Genomic DNA, 22,845 nt, shown 5'->3' on the forward strand with positions numbered 1-22,845 from the left:
ATTAACCAGAGCATCAGTACGGTTTCGGGGAATGTTTGCCCTCGTTCGCCACCTTTAGAGCGTTCGTGTTTTATTAGGGAAAATATTAGCAACCTTGTGGCCAAATATATTGGCTTGTTCCATCTCTCTCGAAGTCGAAGTTATCACAACGTCCCAAGAGAACTCGCTCTAGTTCATGGGTTTTTCTAAGCTCGGTCATTTCAGGAATCCCGTCTGTCCAAACATCTGCTTTTTGTTCTTCGCTCTGAAACTTAATGAAACTTCATTTTTGTGTCACCTAACTTGTTTCTGGGTGCAGAAATATTTAATAAAACAACAGCAATAAATGAACTTATATTGTTTTTAGAGTGTGAAGCCTCGGTCATGCTAGACTTTGAGCTCGAAATGTTGCTTCACACCAAAGCGAACAGGATAAGATATCACGCTCTAAGGATTCCCTTTTTGAGAAAAAAATAAATCACTAAAGGCAAATGATAATAGATTTAAAAAGTGGAAATATACTGTGAACATCTACTCTGCTTTCCTGCAACACTGCTTTGTTTTCTTTGACCTGAGGTCAGTATGTGACGTTAAGATGGGCTGTTGGTCAAATGTCTTTTTGCTACTGTATGTGAAGTAACAGGGCAGAGTTCAGCAAACTCAAGTTTGCATTTCTGGTTTCCCACGATTCTATTGAAGTACAGGTCCTTCTAAAAAAATTAGCATATTGTGATAAAGTTCATTATTTTCCATAATGTAATGATGTTTTAATACTGATGATTTTGGCATACAGCTCATGAAAGTCTCAAAACATTAGCATATTTCATCCGACCAATAAAATAAAAGTTTTTTTAATACAAAAAAAGTTAACCTTCTAATAATTATGTTCAGTTATGCACTCGATACTTGGTCGGGAATCCTTTTGCAGAAATGACTGCTTCAATGCGGCGTGGCATGGAGGCAATCACTGCTGAGGTGTTATGGAGGCCCAGGATGCTTCGATAGCGGCCTTAAGCTCATCCAGAGTGTTGGGTCTTGCGTCTCTCAACTTTCTCTTCACAATATCCCACAGATTCTCTATGGGGTTCAGGTCAGGAGAGTTGGCAGGCCAATTGAGCACAGTAATACCATGGTCAGTAAACCATTTACAAGTGGTTTTGGCACTGTGAGCAGGTGCCAGGTCGTGCTGAAAAACGAAATCTTCATCTCCATAAAGCTTTTCAGCAGATGGAAGCATGAAGTGCTCCAAAATCTCCTGATAGCTAGCTGCATTGACCCTGCCCTTGAAAAAACACAGTGGACCAACACCAGCAGCTGACATGGCACCCCAGACCATCACTGACTGTGGGTAATTGACACTGGACTTCAGGCATTTGGGCATTTCCTTCTCCCCAGTCTTCCTCCAGACTCTGGCACCTTGATTTCTGAATGACATGCAAAAAAGTCCAGTGCTGCTTCTCTGTAGCCCAGGTCAGGCACTTCTGCCGCTGTTTCTGGTTCAAAAGTGGCTTGACCTGGTGAATGCGGCACCTGTAGCCCATTTCCTGCACACGCCTGTGCACGGTGGCTCTGGATGTTTCTACTGCAGACTCAGTCCACTGCTTCCGCAGGTCCCCCAAGGTCTGGAATCGGTCCTTCTCCACAATCTTCCTCAGGGTCCGGACACCTCTTCTCGTTGTGCAGCGTTTTTTGCCACACTTTTTCCTTCCCACAGACTTCCCACTGAGGTGCCTTGATACAGCACTCTGGGAACAGCCTATTCATTCAGAAATTTCTTTCTGTGTCTTACCCTCTTGCTTGAGGGTGTCAATGATGGCCTTCTGGACAGCAGTCAGGTTTTGAGTAATGAACCAGGCTGGGAGTTTTTAAAAGCCTCAGGAATCTTTTGCAGGTGTTTAGAGTTAATTAGTTGATTCAGATTATTAGGTTAATAGCTCGTTTAGAGAACCTTTTCATGATATGCTAATTTTTTGAGATAGGAATTTTTGGTTTTCATGAGCTGTATGCCAAAATCATCAGTATTAAAACAATAAAAGACCTGAAATATTTCAGTTGGTGTGCAATGAATCTAAAATATATGAAAGTTTAATTTTTATCATTACCTTATGGAAAATAATGAACTTTATCACAATATGCTAATTTTTTGAGAAGGACCTGTATGTTCTAAAATTTCACAACAATCTTTGTGAAAAATCCATCCACGATCCAAAGTGACAAAGCATGAGAAACAGGAGCAGGTGTCTCACATCATAGATGTTACTGTAAGGTGTATGTAACATGGTTCGTTAGATACGAGGAGGAGGAGGAGGTGGGAACTGGCTCAACATAAACATCATCTTTAATTAAGAACTCAAAAATAAACATACAAAACAAACAAAAACATACATTTGTCTAAGCCTGGACCTCTCTCATTAACACTTACAGTAATTTACTATTTTATCGCTGTGGAGTATAAAGTAAATTAAAAGGTGTACATATATTTAACCTATATGAAAATATATTAATAACAATGAATAATAGGTATTATAAATAATAATAGTTATTCATGCTATTATTATTATTATTATTATTATTATTATTATTGTAGTTTTGTTGTTAACCATTTGTAATTATATTTATTATTATTATTATTATTATTTTTTAAAGACCAACAAAAGACACAGCACTGTCATTTTATATATATATATATATATATATATATATATATATATATATATATATATATATATATATTCATTTTGTTTAACTAAATTCAAGTTTAATTACATTTATGCATTTACCAGACACTTTTATCCTAAGCGACTTACAGTGCATTCAGACTAACATTTTTTACCTAACTAGTTGAATTCATTGTTAATTGAGCTGCTCAGTTAATTGTTTTAAAAAATAAATTAATTAATAAATTATATTATTTGCAAACTCATCCATTTAAATAACTATTTTATTTTTTATCTTTGTTTAAATATGTTTAAATTTGCCATGTGTGGCTTGTGCTTTTGCAAAGTCTGATTTCTAAAGGTGTAATCTGAATAAGCTTGGTTTTGTTTGGTATCTCTGCAGGTGAGTGTAAGGACACAACCCACTACTGTCCTGTGGTCAAACGTCTGGAGCTGTGCCTCGTGGACCTGTACCGGCAACGCTGCTGCCAGACCTGCTCACAGGACACCGGCGCCACCTAGTGACCAGCAGAGGCACAAGGGCCCAAAATAACAGATGCCCTTTACAGTCACCGCACTGACCGTAAAGCAGAATATTGTTCAATCGTACAAACCCTTGGACACCTAGAGTGTATGGACTAAAAGATATTGGGACTACACTCCACTGGATGCTTTCCCACAATCATCAGAAGTCCAAAGAGAAAATCACTTGAAGAGATTTGAAACTTCTCTTTTCACCAGCTTTCTCAGCGGATCTGGTTTGATCTTGCCCTGAAGGTGATATTATATGTGTATTAATTTAAGATTTTTTACTTATGGATATGAGAGGACAAATCTTTCAAAGAATTGGACCATTCACTGATGTGATGGAAATTCAAATAAAAGCATCTTGTGTGTACGTGATGTACTGATACTAATAATATCAGTGGTGTACAGCTTGAAGTATTAAGAGAGACATTATTAAATGTTGTTTTTTTTTTTAAATAAGAGTCCTATCTTGAAGTCAACATGAAATGCTGTCAACACCCATTCTACTTCTCTAATATGATTACTTCAGAGTCAAACAGGAAATTCAATGAGAAAAATGTAGAGCGGGGCTTTATTAGGAGCTCTATTAGGACTGGACTGGCTCATGAATGGAGTCATGCGGTCAATGGAGGAGGAGTTAGAGAATAAGAAAGGTTTGTGATTTTAGCCGAAGAGAGAAATCGTTTCAGAGGGGAAGCCTGTTTTACAGAATCTTATTTCCACCACAGAATCAGAAAATAAAAACTGTAATTGTGACTTATCTCAGAATTATGACTTTTGTTAATCTAATTTCTGAGTTTATATCTTACAGTATGGACTTTTTATCTCAATTTTGAGTTTATATCTCACAATTCAGACTTTTTTTCTTGCAATTCTGATAAGAAAAGTCTAAAATGTGAAATAAGAATTTAAAGAAAAGTTTAAGTTATCCCACAATTTTGACTTTTTTTTTTCACAGTTGCACATTTTATTAAAAATTTCAGACTTTTTGTCTTAGAATTGCAAACTTTTATCTTGCAATTGCAAGTTAACATCTCATAATTATGGCTTTTTCCACCTAACTAGAAATGTATGTTGTTGGCTATGTCGTTAGCTATGAAATTCAATTAAAATAATTACAAAACGTAATTAAAATTAAGAGAAAAGGCCATAATTGTCAAATAAAGACAACGTTATCTTTTTTATTCTTTGGTGGAAATAAGCTTCTATTAAGTTATTATATTTACTATATAAACATGAAGACGAACATTATATATATTTTTTTTCAACAACATGCACTGATAAATCATGCACAATAAGAGCAGTAGCATGTTTTAAGGAAGTAGAAAGGGTCCATTTTGTTCTCATGTTGACTTGATAAAAATAATGATGTTTTAATATGAACGTAGAATGTATGACAAAAACCTGTTCACTGATTGAAATGGCATGTGCCATAAAAGTCACATTTCTCCAGCCGTCTTTTAGATGTATGTTTTGTTCAACCAGTGTGCTGCATTGTAAAATATGTCTTGTATATAATGTGTTTTTAAGTGCAATATTGTACATTGAGTGTAGAAAGTCTGGATTTTATTTTGTTACTTGGTTTAGTTTTTCTTTATAATCCATATTTGAGATTAAACACAACGCATAACTATGTACTTATAACACTTGATGTGAATAATTCATATCTCTAATATAATGGTTTCCTACTGGCCTTTATGCATGCATTTTTAGTACATCAACAAATGTTGTACATAAGCCACTAACTGAAGTTATCCATGAATTTATCCATTGCATTTTATTGGTGGAGTATATGGAAGAACGCCGCTACATTAGTCTGTTAAGGAAGCACCAGTTTTGGTACTATTCACATCAATATTGCAAACAGTCTATGTCATACAAATACAATAAACAGTTTTACCAATCAGTTTATATATCTTTATTCTGTATCGTGGTTAAAGCAATCAATTATTGTGTAATGTTTAAAAGTGGGTTTTATGTGTTAACTACACTGTCATTAAAACAGCTGCATTTATTTGATCAAAAATATAGTAAAAACTGTAATACTGTCGAATATTATTACAATTTAAACTGTTTTCTATTTGAATATATTTTAAAATGTAATATATTCCTGTGAATCAAAGTTGAATTTTTTTAGCATCATTCCTCCAGTCTTCACAGTCACATGATCCTTCAGAAAGCATACTGATTTTGCTGATTTGCTGATCAAGAAACATTTCTGATTGATATCAATGTTGAAAATGTCATGCGGCTTCATATTTTTGTGGAAACAGTATTATATTTCTTTAAGACTAGTCAAAAGAACAGCATTTTTTTTTAATAGACATTCTTTGTAACATTATAAATATCTATGCTGTCACTTCTGAATAATTTTACGTGTTCTTGCTGAAGAAAAGGTTTAAATTAATCAAAAAATTTTAACTAGCGTATTAATTTGTATTGTCAAAAACTGATTTATTTGACAACTTATAGTATTTTCACTACATATATCCTACAAAACTGTCTTGCAGTTTCATCCTAATTAATTTTTTTTAACTATGCATAATCAATGTTTTAAGGTCAACACATTGACCTTTAATCATAATTCAGTACGATTCCCTTTAGGACTACAATCATTTAGAGAGATCGTATTGCATGCTACTGTAGATTCCTTTTATAGAAACAACCTGATGACTTTCCTAAGCTGTCAAGACCATTTCCTTCGGCGTCTCAATCCTGTCAGCGGACGACATCTTGCGGAAGAAGCGGTGGCCTCGATCATCGCAATTATCGAAAACAAACCCTGGTGGATACTCTAAACCGGCCAGACACAAGCTGATCTTCTTGGGTGTGAACTCTGTGCTGTACATGGTCTCGTTCTGAAGGGGAACGTCGGGCCGCAGCGGTGCGTTTCGGGGCTTGAAGCTAAAACTAGGCTGAGGCTCATGCTGAATGAAATGGGCCCTGAAAGTGGTCAGATCTTCCATTTTCCCACTGGCTCGCTGGATTTCCTCTTGTTTCCGGATAATTTTTTGACGCTGCGCCACCCACGGCAGGAAGTCATCTCTCATGGTGGTGTTGCCCTGAAAGGGCCTGGAGGACTTAGTGGGAAGTGAGAATGGTTTGGCGGAAACAAAGGGCTGGATTTGGTGCTTGATGTAGTCTGTGTGCGAGGTGGTAGTCAGGTCCATGTGCTCTGTTGGACTCGTGTACTCCACTGACTTCTGCATCTGCCGGAGGGATACGGGCCACTGCTGGAAACGCTCACGGAATTCCGTGCTGCCCTGGAAGGGCTTGTTGGTGGCTGCTTTGAGCAGCTCAGGCTTGCAGCTTTTGGTTGGATGACTCGGCAGGCCTTGATAGTCTTGTCGATGGGTGGTGAGGTCCTGGAAAGGTTGGCTGCTGGGTTTGTATTCTATTGGCGGTTTAATGTACCGGGCTTCTAGAGCGTGTGGAACATAAGAGAGCTTGTTGCTGGTCATGTTTTCGAAAGGAGTATCGGATAGCTTGGCTATGTTTGGGGGCTTGTAGCTCTCTCGTGGCACGAGGCCTCGGTGGACGAAATCATCCTGGAAGGTCGTGGAATTCCCAAACTTTGCAGAAGGGGATTGATATGGTGTGTCATGCTTGGTCAGTTCCCGTCTGCTGATCTCCCACTGACGAAAATCCTCTTTAAAAACATCATACAAAACTTTTACTAACAAACAAAGGCATTTACTGTCATAAATTATTTTTATGCATTTCACTTGAGTTTTAAACAAGCTTTTGTACTGTGTACTGAAAATATTGTTGGCTTTTATGATAAACTGAACAGTACTACCATTCATACTCTAAGTTTGGGGTTAGTAAGATTTTTTAAATGTTTTTAAAATAAGCCTTTTACACTCACCAAGGCTGCATTTATTTGATCAAAAATACAGTTATTTTTTTATATTATTAAAATTTTAAATAACTGTTGTTTATTTGAATATGCTTTAAAATGTAATTTATTCCTGTGATGTAAAGCTGTATTTTCAGCATCATTCCTCCAGTCTTCAGTGTCACATGATCCTTCAGAAGTATGCTGATTTGCTGCTCAAGAAACATTTCTGATATTTATCATTATCATTGCTGAAAATGGTTGTGCTGCTTAGTAAGTTTGTTGGAATTCATGATGGATTTTTTTTTCCAGGATTCTTTGACAAATAGAACAAACGGCAAACTGCTGTCACTTTTGATCAATTTAATGCATCCTTGCTAAAATAGAAGTAGTTAAACTTAGTTAAACTTAAACTATATATGAAGAGTTCAGATGCAAAAACCTCTAAATGCCATCTGAAATTTTCATCTAAAATTAGGATTTTTATCAAGCGCCTATGCTTAGGTTGAGTCATTTTACTTTAATGGCAATGTGCAGGTCCTTTTCCAGGCTATTAAAGTGAAATAAGTGAACATAAATATAGGAGCCTGAAAAAATTCCTAATTTTAGATGAAAATTTCAGATGGCATTTAGAGGCTTTTGCATCTGAACTCTTCATATATATATATATATATATATATATATATATATATATATAAACAAATAAATATGTAAAAATAATAATGTAAAAATTATACAAATCTTACTCAGCCCAGACCTTTGAACAGTAGTGTGTATGATGTTTCTTGCTGAGAATAAATACATTTCAATCCAAATATACTTAATTATTATCTAAGTAACAGTTGATAACTACATGTGGTTGTTAATACAAAATACTCTCTTTGTTCAGTATGTATTCTGAAACTGCATGCTCTGAAAGCATCACATGACCTAACTGACCTAGCTTGTCATTACCTGTATAGGTGGGTACAGTGTCCAGTTTTGCATTCGTGGTATAATCTCTCTCTTTAGGACGCGAAGGAACAAAAGGTTGCACTTCATAAGGGTTGAAGTCTTGATTATAGGTCGTTCCTAAGTCAATCTCTCCAGGCTTGGGCTTGTACTCGGCATGCGGCTTCTCAGGGCGACGTGTGATCATATACGGGATATAGTCCATCCTATACACAAGGTTAAAGAAAAAAAACCAAAAGGTTATATGACATTCTGAAGCCAACAGAAGGGCACGGAGGAGCCGTTTTAAGATTTAGTTTACTGACACTTTGCATTTCTTTTAAGTCAAAGAAAATCGATCCAGTTCTAGTGAGTAGATCAGTTGTTAATGTACATATAAAACACAGTAAATGATTGATTAAAGATTAGTCACAAATTCTCAGAACGTACCTGAAGGTGGTTGTTCCTTCCATCGTGTCCTGATGAGCTTTATACTGCAGCTGGGGCTTGAGGCTCTTGGGCCGCATTTGCCCTTTATAGGCAGGATACTTCTCAGAGTACTCTGACAACACATTAGTCTGACTGCCTTTCTTGTAAAGTGCTGTGGGTTGGTGTGTGCAACGGTGGCGGCTGGAGATAATAGAGAAGCATTTAAAGCAGAGGACCCAAAAATAATAATAGACACGTCTAAGAAGACATAAAACTCTTTAATATTGTATTTCACCAAGAGATTCTTGTCAGTTTCTGCAGTACTTTTACTGAACATGTTTTGTGTAGTCCAGGGCAACAGATATACAACAAACTATGTCACTAACTAAAGGCCCAATCCAACACAAACGTGTTAATTCATATTATTTTCTTTTTACTACAAGTGTATTGAGGACTTACATTTGCTTCAGACTGAAAGCAATTGATTAAAACCTGTTAACTGTTACCCGGCCCCTCGGTTGGACGCCTACGTTTACTTCACTATATTACAATTAAATCCTAATCTAATCATGACAAACTATATATTGTTGGAAAGGTCTAAGACTTCTAAATAGACATTTTATTAGCTTTTTATCTTTTTTAAAAAAAAATATATATATATGTAGGAAAAGTGATAGATTAATTTATGGCAAGAGTGCACCCTAAAAACCTACATCATAACAGGAGTTCTGACCTGAGTTCTGAAAGTCTTCTTTGTTGCAGTTTTTTTCTATCACACTTTAGAAATCATCAGAAATATATATCACTTGAAAACTTAAAATCTCAAAATTCAACCTTTGAAACCCATTTTAAATTCAAATTGTACTTCAAAATCATGTTACAAAATGTTTTCAGTCATGAATTATAAAAATGTAGGTTTGGATCATGCACTTTCAAGTCTAAGTTCATAAATGTGAGTGACAGTTAACAGGTTTTAAATTAAAATTTTAATAAAATTAAACTGGCTACTTGACATTTTCTTCACTATTTCCCAATTAATTACGCAACGATATAAAAGGGTAAATAACGTAATAGATTTTTTTCCAAAATTAGTTATTGTAGTTTATTGTTTTTTTAAATTTCCAAACCATTATTAAAATGTATTAAAATTAATTAAATATGAAATTATTTTCACTTTTCAATCTGTCAAGATTTGTTTTGTGAATATGTTCAATTAACGTCACTTGATATTCCTGTCACCATTTACCTATCAATTATTCAAAACACCTTCTCGGGCTTCAAACAGAACTACAAAAACAGACAAACACACTCAAAATACTCTTACCCACAGATGCACATGTCACAGATACAAAGCCGTGTCATTTTCCTCAGTTTATTGAGGATAGTTATCAATTTTCTTCACTTTAGGCACTGCTTGCTGGCGTTGTCTTGTACTAAGCGTTCCGTTTCCCCGGCAACTAATGTTTGCGGCGTCCTGGTGATGACGCAGATTAACGTATTACGTATGACACGTGCGACGGGCACTACGCACTTTAGCGCTTCCTGGACTAGAGGAAACATGTGAGTGTCTGTTGTCATTTGTCATGTTGATGGTATTAAAGTTTGAATATCAGTATTATTTTTAGTGAGGTTGCGCGTTTAGTTTTTACGACATTATATATGTTTGCTGTTGTTTAAGTGCCTGTCAGTTTTAGTTGAATGGACGTTTTTTTGAAAGGTTGCACATGCTTGTGTCTAATGAGTCTTGTGCACGAGAGAATGTGTAAAATAATGTGCCGAAATGTTCCATATATTATTATTATTATTTTTATAAAGCTCGAAAATTAGAAACCGATCGACACATTTTGTGTTAAAGAAAGAATTAGGACACACTTGGTAACAATAACAAAATGTCAAAACAAATGTTGTTTATAAGTTAGACAGCGCGAGTACGCTCAAAACAGTTTACAACAAGTTTTGAAATCATAAAACAATTGACATACTGTTAAAAATGAATCATCTGATAGACATCTTTAACCATTCCGTTTTGATTTTTACACCCAAACCACCACTTTTCATCCTTTACCGTCTATAACCATAACTGTCCTTTCTATGTATGCGTATTTATGACAACACTTATTCAAAATTGTTGAATGTGGTGAAGCATTCTAGAATACATACAGTATATTGCAATGACAGGCATACATTTTAAAACAACCAAAGCTCAAATGCACGCTTTTTGGGGTTGCTGCATATCTATGTGCACTACTAATGAAGTAATCTTCACCTTTTTTGCTTCATCTTCATGGTGTAGAAAAGTCAAAATGCGTGACGCAAGTTTGGAGAAGATAATAGCACTGCAGAAGAAAACATCACACATCAGGAATCTGTGCATTCTTGCTCATGTAGATCACGGTGAGTGTAAAGGATGTTTATGTGTGTCAGATCTTAGTTTTTATTAATTGTTTGGCGTCTACCACAGGGTTTGAGTTAAAACTTGAAACTGTGTGTTTGTGAATGTGTGTCGCTTATAGGGAAGACGACATTAGCAGATTCTCTGGTGGCAAGTAATGGGATTATATCCAGTCGTTTAGCTGGAAAGGTAAGTGGACTTCTGGATTCTTCTGGACTGAGTCTGTCTCAGTTTGTTCTGTTTCTTCACATAATCCCAGACAGACTGATGATGATGAGATCAGATCTCTGTGTGCAGCGCTGGTTGTCGTCAGACTCCTTGTGCATACAAAAATCTCACTTGATTATTACAATTAATGACAAAAGAAATGTAAACTGATATTTCCTACTGACACATTACAGCAAAAGATAGAAGTAACTGACTTAAAACCATTTTTGTTTTTCATGCAAAATACAGTGTCATTTTTTTCTCTTTTGTTTTGGATGTGAATTAAGACTCGACATGTCCTTTCTGTTTTCTGTCTGTTCCTGTAGCTGAGATATCTGGACAGTAGAGAAGATGAGCAGATCAGAGGAATCACTATGAAGTCCAGTGGTATTTCATTACATTACACGACAGGTAAGGGCCACTGTGGTCTGTTGCTGCTCCAGCACCATGTAGTGCTCGTGTACTCACGGTTAAGAGCTGTCGTTGTCATTGCAGGAGGAAACGAGTACCTCATTAATCTGATCGACTCGCCTGGTCACGTGGACTTCTCCTCAGAGGTGTCCACTGCCGTCAGACTGTGTGATGGGGCCATCATTGTTGTTGATGCCGTCGAGGGAGTGTGTCCGCAGGTATCATCCTTGATTTGAGCATGCAAATTTTACTGTATTAGCTTTATTGTGCAGGGATTCATAAAGTGTGTTCCTTCAGTTCATAAAGGCAACCACTTTGAATGATTCAGCCATTCGAACGAATCAGTTGAATGAATGATTCAGTGATAAAATCTGTGAGTTTGCCGACACCTGCTGGCAGATTTAGTTTCATGCATCTTATAATTTCTGTCATTTAAATCATTTAATATTTCGGTTTTCGAAGTGTTATATTTAAAACATTAATCTCCACATGAATTTAAGAATTCACCTCTGAGCATCATTAAACGTCTGGAAATGTACCTACAGGCCACCTTTGTGTTCTTCAGTGCTGCCTTTGTAGTACAAATTATTTTATTATTACTAATTTCATATGATTGGTAACTTGTTTGTCTTATTCTGCTTCTTATTATATTGCTTTAAATAGAAAAAAAAAACTTATAAACATACTATTTTGTATTTGACAGATAGAAAGAAAATACTCCTTTAAGTCACTTTAAGGAGGTAAATGTCACCTAATATCAGGAAGGCTAATTTTTTTTAATCAGAATTTTTGATTATTGATCAAAAGGTGCTCTTAAATTGTTAAATTAGGAGGACAAGCACTACTGACTGAAATTATGCACTGAAATTAAACTGAATCCGCCAGCAGGTGGCGGCAAATCACTGATTTTATTAGTCAATCATTTATTAGATTGATTCGTTGGAATGGCTAAATCATTCAGGAAAGACGTTAATCCCTGTGAGTGCGTAGAAGTGACACTTTAAGAATTGCAATGACTGTCACACACTTTATACTTGGTCGTCATTTTATTTGGTCATTTCCTAAACACGGTTTTTGGTTTTTATTTAATGTCAAAATAGAGGTTATTAAATGGCATCTCATTGAAAATCACAACAGAAGAGTTTGTAAGTTTGATTCATGCCCTTTGTTTGCATTTTCAACTGATTCTTTGTTGAAAAAAACTGATTCAGTGTTCGCCAGAAATCAAATGTTGATTTTAATCACAATGAATCACAATGCTATAAGTAAAAACATATTAGAAATCTAGATGTTTTGCATTGAACCTCCTCAATCTACTTGACAGCTATGCTTGTGCGGTCGAAATGATGGTGCTGTTTATAAAACTTGTACACCATCTCTTTCTTTTCGTCTTTAGACGCAAGTTGTTCTACGACAAGCTTGGCTGGAGAATATCCGTCCTGTTCTTGTCATCAACAAAATGGACCGGCTGATCGTGGAGCTGAAGCTCACTTCACAGGAGGCGTTCACACACCTGCAGAAATTACTCGAGCAGGTGAGTCACAGCTCCAAAACACGGCTGTTCTGGAGCAGTACACACATCTATTTTGTGTGTGAAAGAGGAATCATGTCGTGTGTTGATTTTTTTTTATTTTTTAGGCCAACTTGCATACTGCAGAAAATGTTATTCCTGTTTTGTTTGTTTATATATTTTTATATGATTTATATAACATCCGTATTGGAGTGAGTACGAGTTTTAAAATACATTAATAGTTTTATATAGCATATTAGGAGACATGAAAGACATTTATAATGTAACTAAAAGTTATATTTCAAATGAACGCTGTCTTTTCAACTTACTGTTTATTTAAAAAAAAATCAAGGTATCTGTTTTCCACAAAAAATATTTTCTTCATCAGATTGATAATAATAAGTAATGTTTCTTGAGCAGCAAATCAGCATATCATAATGATTTCGGAAGATCATGTGACACTGAAGACTGGAGGAATGATGCTGAAATCTTAGCTTTGATCACAGGAATAAATTACATTTTAAAATATTTCAATTCAATTGTTAATAATATTTAATGAATAATTAATCAATAAATGAAATCATTTTTAATTGTAACAATATTTAACTATTATTTTACAATATTTTTACTGTATTTTTGAATTAATGCAGCTTCAGTGGACATTAGAGGCTTCTTTCAAAAGCAAAAAAAAAAAATCTGCATTTTTGCAGTTGTGTTTTTGACTGAAGAGGATGTTTTGACTTATGAAAGTTACACTTTGTTCATAGACCAGAGATCGAGGATATTTTGATCATTTTCGTGATATGACCCTTTGAAGTGTCTCTGGACAAAGATGATGTTCTAAGGCTTTAACTGTTTGTAGGTGAATGCAGTTACCGGCTCGTTATTCACCTCTAAAGTCCTGGAGGAGCGAGCGGAGAAAGACGCAGAAGCTCAGAGCAGCTGTACAGAGAACAGCAGCGCAGATCAGGTGTACGACTGGAGCGCAGGGTTAGAAGAAACCGATGACTCGGACCTCTACTTCAGTCCTGACCGCGGAAATGTGGTGTTTGCCAGCGCTATAGACGGCTGGGGCTTCAGGTACATCTGACACTTTCTCAAACTGAGGGCACTTTCACATTTCATTCATTTAATTTGTCAATATATTTGCAGCTTTCATGGGTAGCTTTCCTGCTACTTTACATCATGCCAGTGATTGTAGTACTTACGATGGCTCACAAGATGGCATTACTATACTAGATTTCAACCTTATAATGTATTGCACATTTTTGTGGTGTTACATAATGGTGGTTTTAGATATTTGAAACAAGAGCTAAAGTAAAGTACTAATACTATTAGTGTAGGTGGATATATCTAGCCCTCGTCTGATCAGCATGAGGATGCTTTTTGCACTGAAGTTTATTACTTTCAGCATGTTTTATACTGTGATGAAAGCACTCCAGACTCAAGGACCTTTTTACAGTTTTGAGATTAAAAGAAAAGTTGGACATCATTTACTGACCCTCATGTCATTCCAAGTCCTTTATCATGTTGTTGATTTAGTAAAAACACAAAATCTGATGTGAGACTAAATGTGTGGGCTGCTCTTTTCTATACAATGAAAGTGTATTGAGGCATAGTGTACACATTCTAAAGTGCTTCATACATCTATTTATTTTTTTTTAAGATTAATTCTCATAGAAGGTATATTAGCATATGGACTAGAAAGACTCGTTTCAGTCCATTACCGTAAGGAGGCCTTGTTTTGAGATTTCTAGAAGTCGTTATGTTGTGCTGAACTAATGCAAATGTTACATATCAATCTCTCAAACAGAAACACAAATGTCTGAGTTGAGTGTGCTTTTTATGTAGACCAGAAAGAAGTGACCTAGTTAGAAGTCAGACATAGACATCTTAAACCAATTAAAAATGTTTTATAACATTTTATAACAGTACAAACTTAAGCATTCATTACTTTTAGTTAATTTCAGTTGTAATATTTACTAATACTATATATATAAAATACAGTTTTTTATTTTTCATAATACATAGAAGTGTTAACCTAAAAAAACTGGGTTTTTTTGAGTTAATTAAATCATAAAAATGAATAATTAAAATAATTAGTTTAAACATGAATGTGTGTGTGTGTATGTATGAATACATATATATATATATATATATATATATATATATATATATATATATATATATATATATATATATATATATATATATATATATATATATATATATATTTGAATAATAAAAAAATATATTTTTATTATATGATTTGTTTAGTTAAATGTAATGTGAACATTAGTCTATCAGAGAAGTGTGAACGTGTGTAAGTGTTGTTAAAGGTACAGGTTGTAGGACCTGCCACTAGAGGGCGCACTATCAAAACAATAACCATCGCGTGGTTTGATGACACTAAGAAGGAGCGTGGAATGATGGGATTTGTTGTCTTCTACCCAACCGCTGATGGCCATCAATCAGACGGAAAAATAAATCATGGATTTAACACGAGTTTAACCATTTGCGCGAGTGGATTACATACAAAGTCAATGCAAAGACGCGATCAGACTATGGATCAGACGCGTCCTTGCGCGGGTCTAGAGACACGATGCCCCGCGTTTGGCGTGTATGCCCCATAATACTAATCTTGTTGATCATTATAATATCATACATTTTCTGTAAAGATACAAATCAAAACAACTCACCTGTCTAGTAAAACACAAGCGAGATCGGCATCTCTTTCTAGTTGAAGTTTGTCGCGAAGCTACTTCCGCATTTGTCCACGACACTGTTGTCACGTGGTTTCTACGTCAGTAAAGGCGGGAACAAATGGGAACTAACGTCACTGTTTAGAATGGGGAATTTTCTCATGATTTACAAGTAGTTGAAAACATTACAGATATTTTTAGTAATCAGCTGGACAAAATATATAACACTAGCCTAGTGGTTTTTGGATATTTTACTGCAAATATCTTACAAATTGTACCTTTAAATTATGGGAATATGAACTGAAAATCTCATGGGTTACTTAAAGTAAATATTTGATGTCAAATGGGTTTGGCTGGCATAAGAAGTTAAGAGAATCCCTGATGTATCTGTTATATTTAATATCTATTATATCATGCAGCTGGATGTCCATCGTGTCTTCATTCACTAGCACTAACCACTGCTCCACAGCTCTGACAGAAATACGTTTTTGAAGATGAAGGCTAATGATATCTTACTGAATATGACTCGGTGTGATGTTTAACATTGCGGCTGTAAATAGTCTGTTAAATTGAGTTACTTGTTAATTATGCAGCGATCTTACAGCTGTCAAATATTAGAGACGTTGTTGAAGTCACAGACATCTTTGAACTATATTCTTACAAATTAATGGAATGTAATAAATAACAAATGACAAGTGCAAATAATGATGCTGAGTTGTCTTTTCTCTAATTATCTTACAGAATTCATCAGTTTGCTGAGATGTACAGTCAGAAAATGGGCATCCGCTTCTCGGTTCTGCTCAAGACCCTGTGGGGCGATTTCTACCTCAACGCCAAAGCCAAAAAAATCATGAAGGGAGCTCAGGTACTACACTTTTTTTTTTAACATTGCTTATGCACTTGTACCATGGTAATACCTTGCTATATCTTACAACACCATATAAAAACAATTGGAAAACAGCTAAGTGCCATGATATTACCATCTGATGCCATCGTTATGTCATGGTTTCAGCACAGTATGGGTTTTCAATATGTTGTTTTTCACCCGAGAAAATATATATTTTTGTACTTTATTTTGAGAAAGCAGTGTTTATGCAGATCTTAAAAAGTCTTAATTTTCCTTTCCTCAAATTAAGGCATTACAAGGTCTTAATTTATTAATTATGACATTAAATGTTGCATGTACATTCTGTGTCAACTCAAGCAGAGGTCCCTGACTCAAATTGTTGATATGTCAGTAGTTTTTTCTGAGGAAAGATAAACATGTATAGTGATGAAAGCCAAAATATTATATGTCACAGATGTATATTTACTGAGTCATCCACTATTTTGTGTTGCATTCTTTAAAAAGTCTTACATTTACCTTCATCAAGCCTGAAGAAGTTCGGGGAAGATCTGTGTTGTGGTGCATTAAAAGTTGAAAGAGCTGCAGATTTCAGTAGAGTGTTTTCAACATGACATACTCGGTTTGACTATCTTTGGAAGTGTTGAAGGAGCCACATCCATCTGTTTCCTTTTGAGTGAGTGACAGGAAATGGGCTGCCAGAGCTACAGGAGTGATGTGACAGCAGAGACCCTCCATTAGATGCTCTGGGTTTGTAGTGCCATTAAGGGCATTCAGATAGGCCGTAGTTATGCTAATGGGTGTGAGTTACCTCTCTGAAACCCCACCTTAGTAACTAGAGAGCACACACACTCGCACATTAGTCTAGAACATCCTCACTCTTCCCATGAACAAATGATCCGCACAAAGCAGAACTGGATACAGTGACTCTCATATTTTGTATTTGGGTCTATTATTAAGATACATGAACATTATACAGACAGTGATTTGACTTTACACTTCTATGATGGACTTGTTTTACACTTCTGAATTAAAGTGCATTAATAAAATACTGAAAAAAAAGCACATTTCATTTCCAAAGTTTGGGGTCGATAAGAGTTTATGCTTTTGAAGAAAATCTCTTCTGCTCACCAGAACTGCGTTTATTTGATCAAAAATACTGTAAATACACTATTATTATGAAATATTATTACAATTTAAAAGAACTGTTCTCTCTTTGAATGATTCGGTGGCGCTGAATTTTGAATAAAAATATAAAGTTCAATATAACAGCACAATAGATTTTTACTTTTGATCAATTTCATTCTTGCTGTATTAAGCTATTAATATTCTATTTAATTAATTTTCTATTAATTAGTAGACTTAATTTATTTTATCTAAAAAACATTTTGTAGATTTTATATATATTGATTTATTATTTTATTATTATTATTTTATTTTATTTTTTTTGGAAATTAAAAGGTTTTTACATTTTGAGAATCAATGGTTTAACTTATTGATTCTCTTTCCTGTAAGTGTGATATTACAAATGATATTATTATGTGAAGTGGTGGCCACATTTAAAGCATGTGAAAGATTTTGCAAAATTGTATATCTTGAAGTTCATTTTTCATTGTCCCATAAACAAAATGAGGATATCTTGTGCATTGGTTAAGAAGAGCCCTCTTGTTGGAGATGTTGTCAGTAATGCAGGATGAGGATCTGAATAATGCCTCATAATGAATGAATGAAAGATATATGCCTTAGTCTGGAGTTACCAGATTATTAGACTTGCTAGTCATACAAAAACAAAACAAAAAAAAACAATAATAATAATCTTCATTGCAGTTCTTCCGCTCTTGCAGACCGATCTCATTCAGAGAGAGTTGGTTATGCAGGGTGATGTGACCTCCAGACGGCAACATTGTTTTGTGGTACTGAGAATTTATGTTAGTGAAGAGTTTGATCCTGTTCAGTCACATCAGAGACTTTTTATTATGGCTCCAAATCTTAAAAGAAACGAAAGAGTCCTTACTAACCCTGGGTTGCTTACATGCTGTGGCTTAATTTGTGCATTGTGCATTCTGTTTTTCATTCACTGTCCTAACGGACATCATGCTCATTTGCTCCCTGTTTTTCTTTGTCTTCACAGTCCAAAGGAAAGAAAGCTCTGTTTGTGCAGCTTGTCCTGGATAATATCTGGAATATGTATGATGCTGTGGTCACTAGAAGGTAACTTCCTATGTATTTGTCAGTACAACTTAGCAGTTTACATGAACACATGATTTGTCTTTCCACACTAAAATCAAATGTACTGCAAAATGCAGTATAAAAAAAAAAATCATGTCACATGTTATTTAATATATATTTAACTTAGTCATCTAATATACAATGTCTATATATATATATATATATATATATATATATATATATCTGTATATATATATACTGTATATATATATATATATATATATATATATACTGTATATTAGATGCAATAAAAAATTAGAAACATTGCAAAAGTTACTAAAAAAAGTTACTAAACCTGAAATAAATAAAAAAAGCTAAATAGAAATGTAGCCCTTAAGTAAATTAATACAACTTAATGACAAAATTTAAAGTGTAAGTAAAATTGCAAAATCACTGAAATACAAAAAGTAAAAAAAAAAAGAAACAAAAACAGAAATTAAAATTTAAATGAAAACTTAAAGTGTAAGAATAATATTAAAATGTAAATGCAGTATTAATAAATACTGTAGTAGTATATAAATAATACTAAAATGACATTGATGGCACCTCAGCAGTGCTGACATTTTGCTAGTTTATAATGTTATAAAATTGAGTCGTGAAATATAGCATTAAATAAAATAATAAATTCACTTTAATCACTTTAAATGTATATTCCCTGTTTCTCTTTCCAGGGACAAAGAAAAGGTGGAGAAGATGGTGACCTCTCTGGGGTTAAAGGTCATGTCTCGTGACCTGAGACACTCGGACCCCAAAGTGCTCCTCAGTGCCATCTGCAGCCAGTGGCTTCCTGTGGCTCAAGCTGTGCTCTGTATCCTTTACCACAAAAACACCAGCGGTTGTGTTGAAAAACTACTACTGTTCAAAAGTGTGGGGTCGTTTCTGGAACAGCTCACCTAAGATGCATTTATTTGATCAAACATGCAGCAAAACGGCAACATTGTGGAATAATTTGACATATTTCTGTATTATTTTTATTTTGATTTCTTCCTTGAGGAATCATTCTAATATGCTAATTTGCTGCTCAAGAAATTTATATAATTTATATATATAATTTGTTTTCAATGTTGAAAACTGTTGTGCTCTTAATAATTTTGTGGAAACTGATTTTTATTTTCAGTGTTCTTTGATAAATAGAAAGTTCGAAAGAACAGCGTTTACTTTAAAATAGTTTAACTTTTTTTTTTGTAACAGTCTAAAAGTACCTACTGTCAGTTTTTATCAACATAATGCATCCTATTGAATAAAAGTATGAATCCCTAGATAATTATTAATTTAGTTAATAATTTTAGCCTTAGCTATGCTATCTATTTTGGTATTTTTAAAGAAGTTTGTTAGAAATGTAAAATTCAAATTTACAGCATTATTTCGACACTGCAACCACTGCATTGTGATTGGTCTTGAATTTATTTTAAAAGTGAACTGTTATTGGTGATCTATAACCTCAGTCTCTGATAAACTGGGAATAAAGGAGACAAATACAATAGATGACAGCGATATTAGATAACAGCCCTAAATAAATAATGTCAACTGTTTTAGCAGGTTTCGTAGACAAGCCAGTTCTGGCATTGTTTCTCTCAGGCCTTGAGGTTTCTTGTAGGTATGCAACTTGTAATTTGAGTCGAGTAATTATTATAAGTAGTCGTTCTGTGTAGTGGGATCAACTTTGAATCCTCCTAGATACAGTGTTTGAGTAAAACAACAGAGAAGGGAAGCCATTTGGCATATAAAGATTGGTTTAGCCTCTTGGTCCTGTGTCTTGGACTGTCCTAAAGTCTAAATTTCAGAGTATAGATTCTAGAAACATACGACACTTTTTAACGTACGACGATTTTAGCCACTGCAGCTCTAGGCATTTGACTGGCGTTGTCCACCTCCTCAGCGTCAGCCGTCCCACCGTGATATCTCCAGCTGTACGGGGAGGAAACGCACAACCGACCGCTATTAGACGGCTCCTTCTGCGCTGATATGATTGACAAAAACACGCCTCGCAATTACTGTGGTGACAGGAGCTCGGAGAGACACGCCACTGCCATTAACCCTTTTAGTAGTGTCAGTTGTTCCCCTAAACATGTAATGGAGTGATTCTCAAAATACTTTTGCAAATGCACAATTTTGGCCCACTTGGCAGGTGTTTTATGTTTGCGTGTTGTTTTATTTTGTGAATAGAAAGTAGTTGGAACTTTTCACCGTTAGTGAACCATTGCTTTTAAAGCATTACAGGCATAAACCTTTGCTTTTTAGTATTGTAGTGAGAACTACTATATATGTTAGATAAACTTTTATTAAATGTAAAATTGACCTGGATTTATGAGCACAGCTGTTATAACAGTAAGATTTGTTTCTCAAATCATCATAATTAGGATGATTTTTAAAGGATCGTGTGACACTGAAGACTAGCAAATTCAGCTTTGTCATCACTTTAAAATGTAATTATTGATTATATAATCCTTTTGATTTAATTAAGTTCAGCCTTGGTGAGCATAACATAATTCTTTCAAAAACATTAGAAAATTTTACTGATTTAATTTATTTTAAAAAAATAAATAAAAATAAATAAATACCAAAAATAATAATTAAAAAAGCACATAAAAATCAATTTTTTTTGCACAGATCTCATAATTTGGCCTGGAATAAATATGATATAAAAGCATAAAATATCTTAATTTACATACTGAGGTTGACGAGCAACATTTTGTTGCTCATTTGTTATTTGTTTTTTTTTTTTTAAGGTCAGCACTTTTTTCAGTGACCCAAAAAATAAATAAATAAGTAAAATTTCAGGACCTATATTTTACCCTATTTGTGGAAAGGGCCAGTGGAGTGTGTTTTCTTGAACTGTTACTCAGCAATGGTGTGTGAAAAGCTGCCCTGCCCAGCTGAGATCTCGGCGGAGAGAGTGGAAAAGCTGATGAGCGTGGGAGCGCGCAGGTTCGACTCTCTGCCCGAGCAAACACAGGAGCTAAAAAAGGGTGAGTGCATGTTTTCGGCTGCAGCTGAGAAGCTGTGAGCAGAGGATGTGATTCACACAGTGTTTCCTGCCGCCAGACTCACATCTGTGAATACACTCACACTCACACTGTAATGCACACATGTGCTCTTTTCTCATGAAAACATCGCCCTCAGATCTTTTCTAGCACTTTCTGCCCACTGGAAGCTATCTAGGTCTACAACACCTGTCCGCTCACTGCTCTGTGAACTGGTTTTGACTCCAACAGCTCCACATGTGTCGTGTTAATTATCATGGTGGCCTTTAGTTATGTTCCTCCTTCATTGAAGGCAATATTTCACCCAGAAGATATTCTGATGGTTTCACAGTATATCACAGTATTTTTGAATAAGACTACTTCTTTAATCCTCTGTGTGCTTTTCCTCTGTAGCATTTCTAGATTGTTCAGCTGGTGAGACGGCGCCGGTAATCGTCTTTGTGTCAAAGATGTTTGCTGTGGACTCCAGAGCTCTGCCACAGAACAAACAGAGGTACTGAACTTGCAGATGTGTGTTTTCACGAGTTATTTTAAACGAATGTCTGTTTTTCCTATGTTGCATGCAGTTTATTATCAGATCAAAATGAGTTATAGAGTGATAGAAACATGACATTATCTGACACAGGGTTATTATAGTTGACTATTCCTAATCTATCTACTAATATATATATATATATAAAACATTTATATAAAACATTTATTATAATTATTATTATCAATAAGGAAAAATAAGCTTTGTTAGATTAACCGGAACATAGTTTGTTATTATTGATTTGATTACTTCTGTTGCCCTCAATTGTAAACCTGTAAGTCGCTTTTGGTAGTATTTGGTAGTATTTGGTAGTATCTGCTAAATGATGAAATGTAAATTATAGTTAACTAAAACTCAAGCTAAAACAAAAATTAAAACCATAATTTCTTTTTACTTGAAGTAAATGTTACCTGAAATAGAATAAAATGTAAAAAAATGCTTTATTTCATTTAGTTGCCAAGGCATAATTTCTCATTTTAATTAACAACTAAACTGATAAAAAAACCTAAACTGTAATGATATGAATAAATATATAAACTACTAAAAATGCCACTAAACTACTCAATTGTTTAAAAGAAAATATATATATTTTTTAATCTATTACACAATTTATAAAATATAATTATTTATAGATGTTGTTTTTTGATATTATTTTAAATATAGATTTCTAGCA

At 34.7% G+C, this 22,845-nt stretch overlaps 4 protein-coding genes across 6 annotated transcripts in view; 2 read left to right on the forward strand and 2 right to left on the reverse strand.

Annotated features, from left to right (window-relative positions):
* LOC128017360 (ADAMTS-like protein 3) overlaps positions 1–5,070 on the forward strand; it is a 148,425-nt gene extending 143,355 nt beyond the window's left edge. The window contains exon 31 of the mRNA XM_052602721.1: positions 3,040–5,070. Coding sequence (XP_052458681.1) covers positions 3,040–3,158 — 119 coding nt within the window. The 3' untranslated portion in view covers positions 3,159–5,070. The remainder of the gene's footprint in view (positions 1–3,039) is intronic.
* Positions 1–22,845, reverse strand: part of LOC128017369 (ferritin, heavy subunit-like) — a 346,688-nt gene that overhangs the window by 200,204 nt on the left and 123,639 nt on the right. The gene's annotated exons all lie outside the window — the stretch shown is intronic.
* LOC128017363 (stabilizer of axonemal microtubules 2-like) lies at positions 5,722–9,824 on the reverse strand. Its single transcript, XM_052602725.1, has 4 exons — positions 9,686–9,824; positions 8,383–8,562; positions 7,957–8,159; positions 5,722–6,813 (listed from the first exon to the last, which is right to left on the reverse strand). Exons 1-4 carry the CDS (start codon positions 9,721–9,723, stop codon positions 5,843–5,845), a joined length of 1,392 nt encoding a protein of 463 aa, XP_052458685.1. The 5' UTR covers positions 9,724–9,824; the 3' UTR covers positions 5,722–5,842.
* Positions 9,874–22,845, forward strand: part of LOC128017361 (elongation factor-like GTPase 1) — an 82,406-nt gene continuing 69,434 nt past the window's right edge. Inside the window, exons 1-12 of one of the 2 annotated variants that reach the window (XM_052602722.1) lie at positions 9,874–9,921; positions 10,655–10,755; positions 10,875–10,942; positions 11,287–11,371; positions 11,456–11,589; positions 12,768–12,905; positions 13,744–13,961; positions 16,325–16,448; positions 18,559–18,638; positions 19,328–19,464; positions 21,503–21,625; positions 22,034–22,133. In XM_052602722.1, coding sequence (XP_052458682.1) covers positions 10,665–10,755; positions 10,875–10,942; positions 11,287–11,371; positions 11,456–11,589; positions 12,768–12,905; positions 13,744–13,961; positions 16,325–16,448; positions 18,559–18,638; positions 19,328–19,464; positions 21,503–21,625; positions 22,034–22,133 — 1,298 coding nt within the window. In that variant the 5' untranslated portion in view covers positions 9,874–9,921; positions 10,655–10,664. Of the gene's footprint in view, positions 9,922–10,059; positions 10,079–10,654; positions 10,756–10,874; positions 10,943–11,286; positions 11,372–11,455; positions 11,590–12,767; positions 12,906–13,743; positions 13,962–16,324; positions 16,449–18,558; positions 18,639–19,327; positions 19,465–21,502; positions 21,626–22,033; positions 22,134–22,845 lie in introns of those variants that run through there. The other variant, XM_052602723.1, reaches the window with a different exon arrangement.

This window comes from Carassius gibelio, chromosome A7, assembly GCF_023724105.1.
Source record: "Carassius gibelio isolate Cgi1373 ecotype wild population from Czech Republic chromosome A7, carGib1.2-hapl.c, whole genome shotgun sequence".
Classification (NCBI taxonomy): domain Eukaryota; kingdom Metazoa; phylum Chordata; class Actinopteri; order Cypriniformes; family Cyprinidae; genus Carassius; species Carassius gibelio.

What these genes read in the sequence shown, in the direction of transcription:
- LOC128017363 (XM_052602725.1), bottom strand. Translation starts at nt 9,723, where the DNA reads ATGACACGGCTTTGTATCTGTGACATGTGCATCTGTGG. An exon ending in TGTGACATGTGCATCTGTGG is followed by an intron (nt 8,563 to 9,685) that starts GTAAGAGTATTT and finishes TATTATCTCCAG; the next exon opens with CCGCCACCGTTGCACACACC. An exon ending in GAAGGAACAACCACCTTCAG is followed by an intron (nt 8,160 to 8,382) that starts GTACGTTCTGAG and finishes CCTTGTGTATAG; the next exon opens with GATGGACTATATCCCGTATA.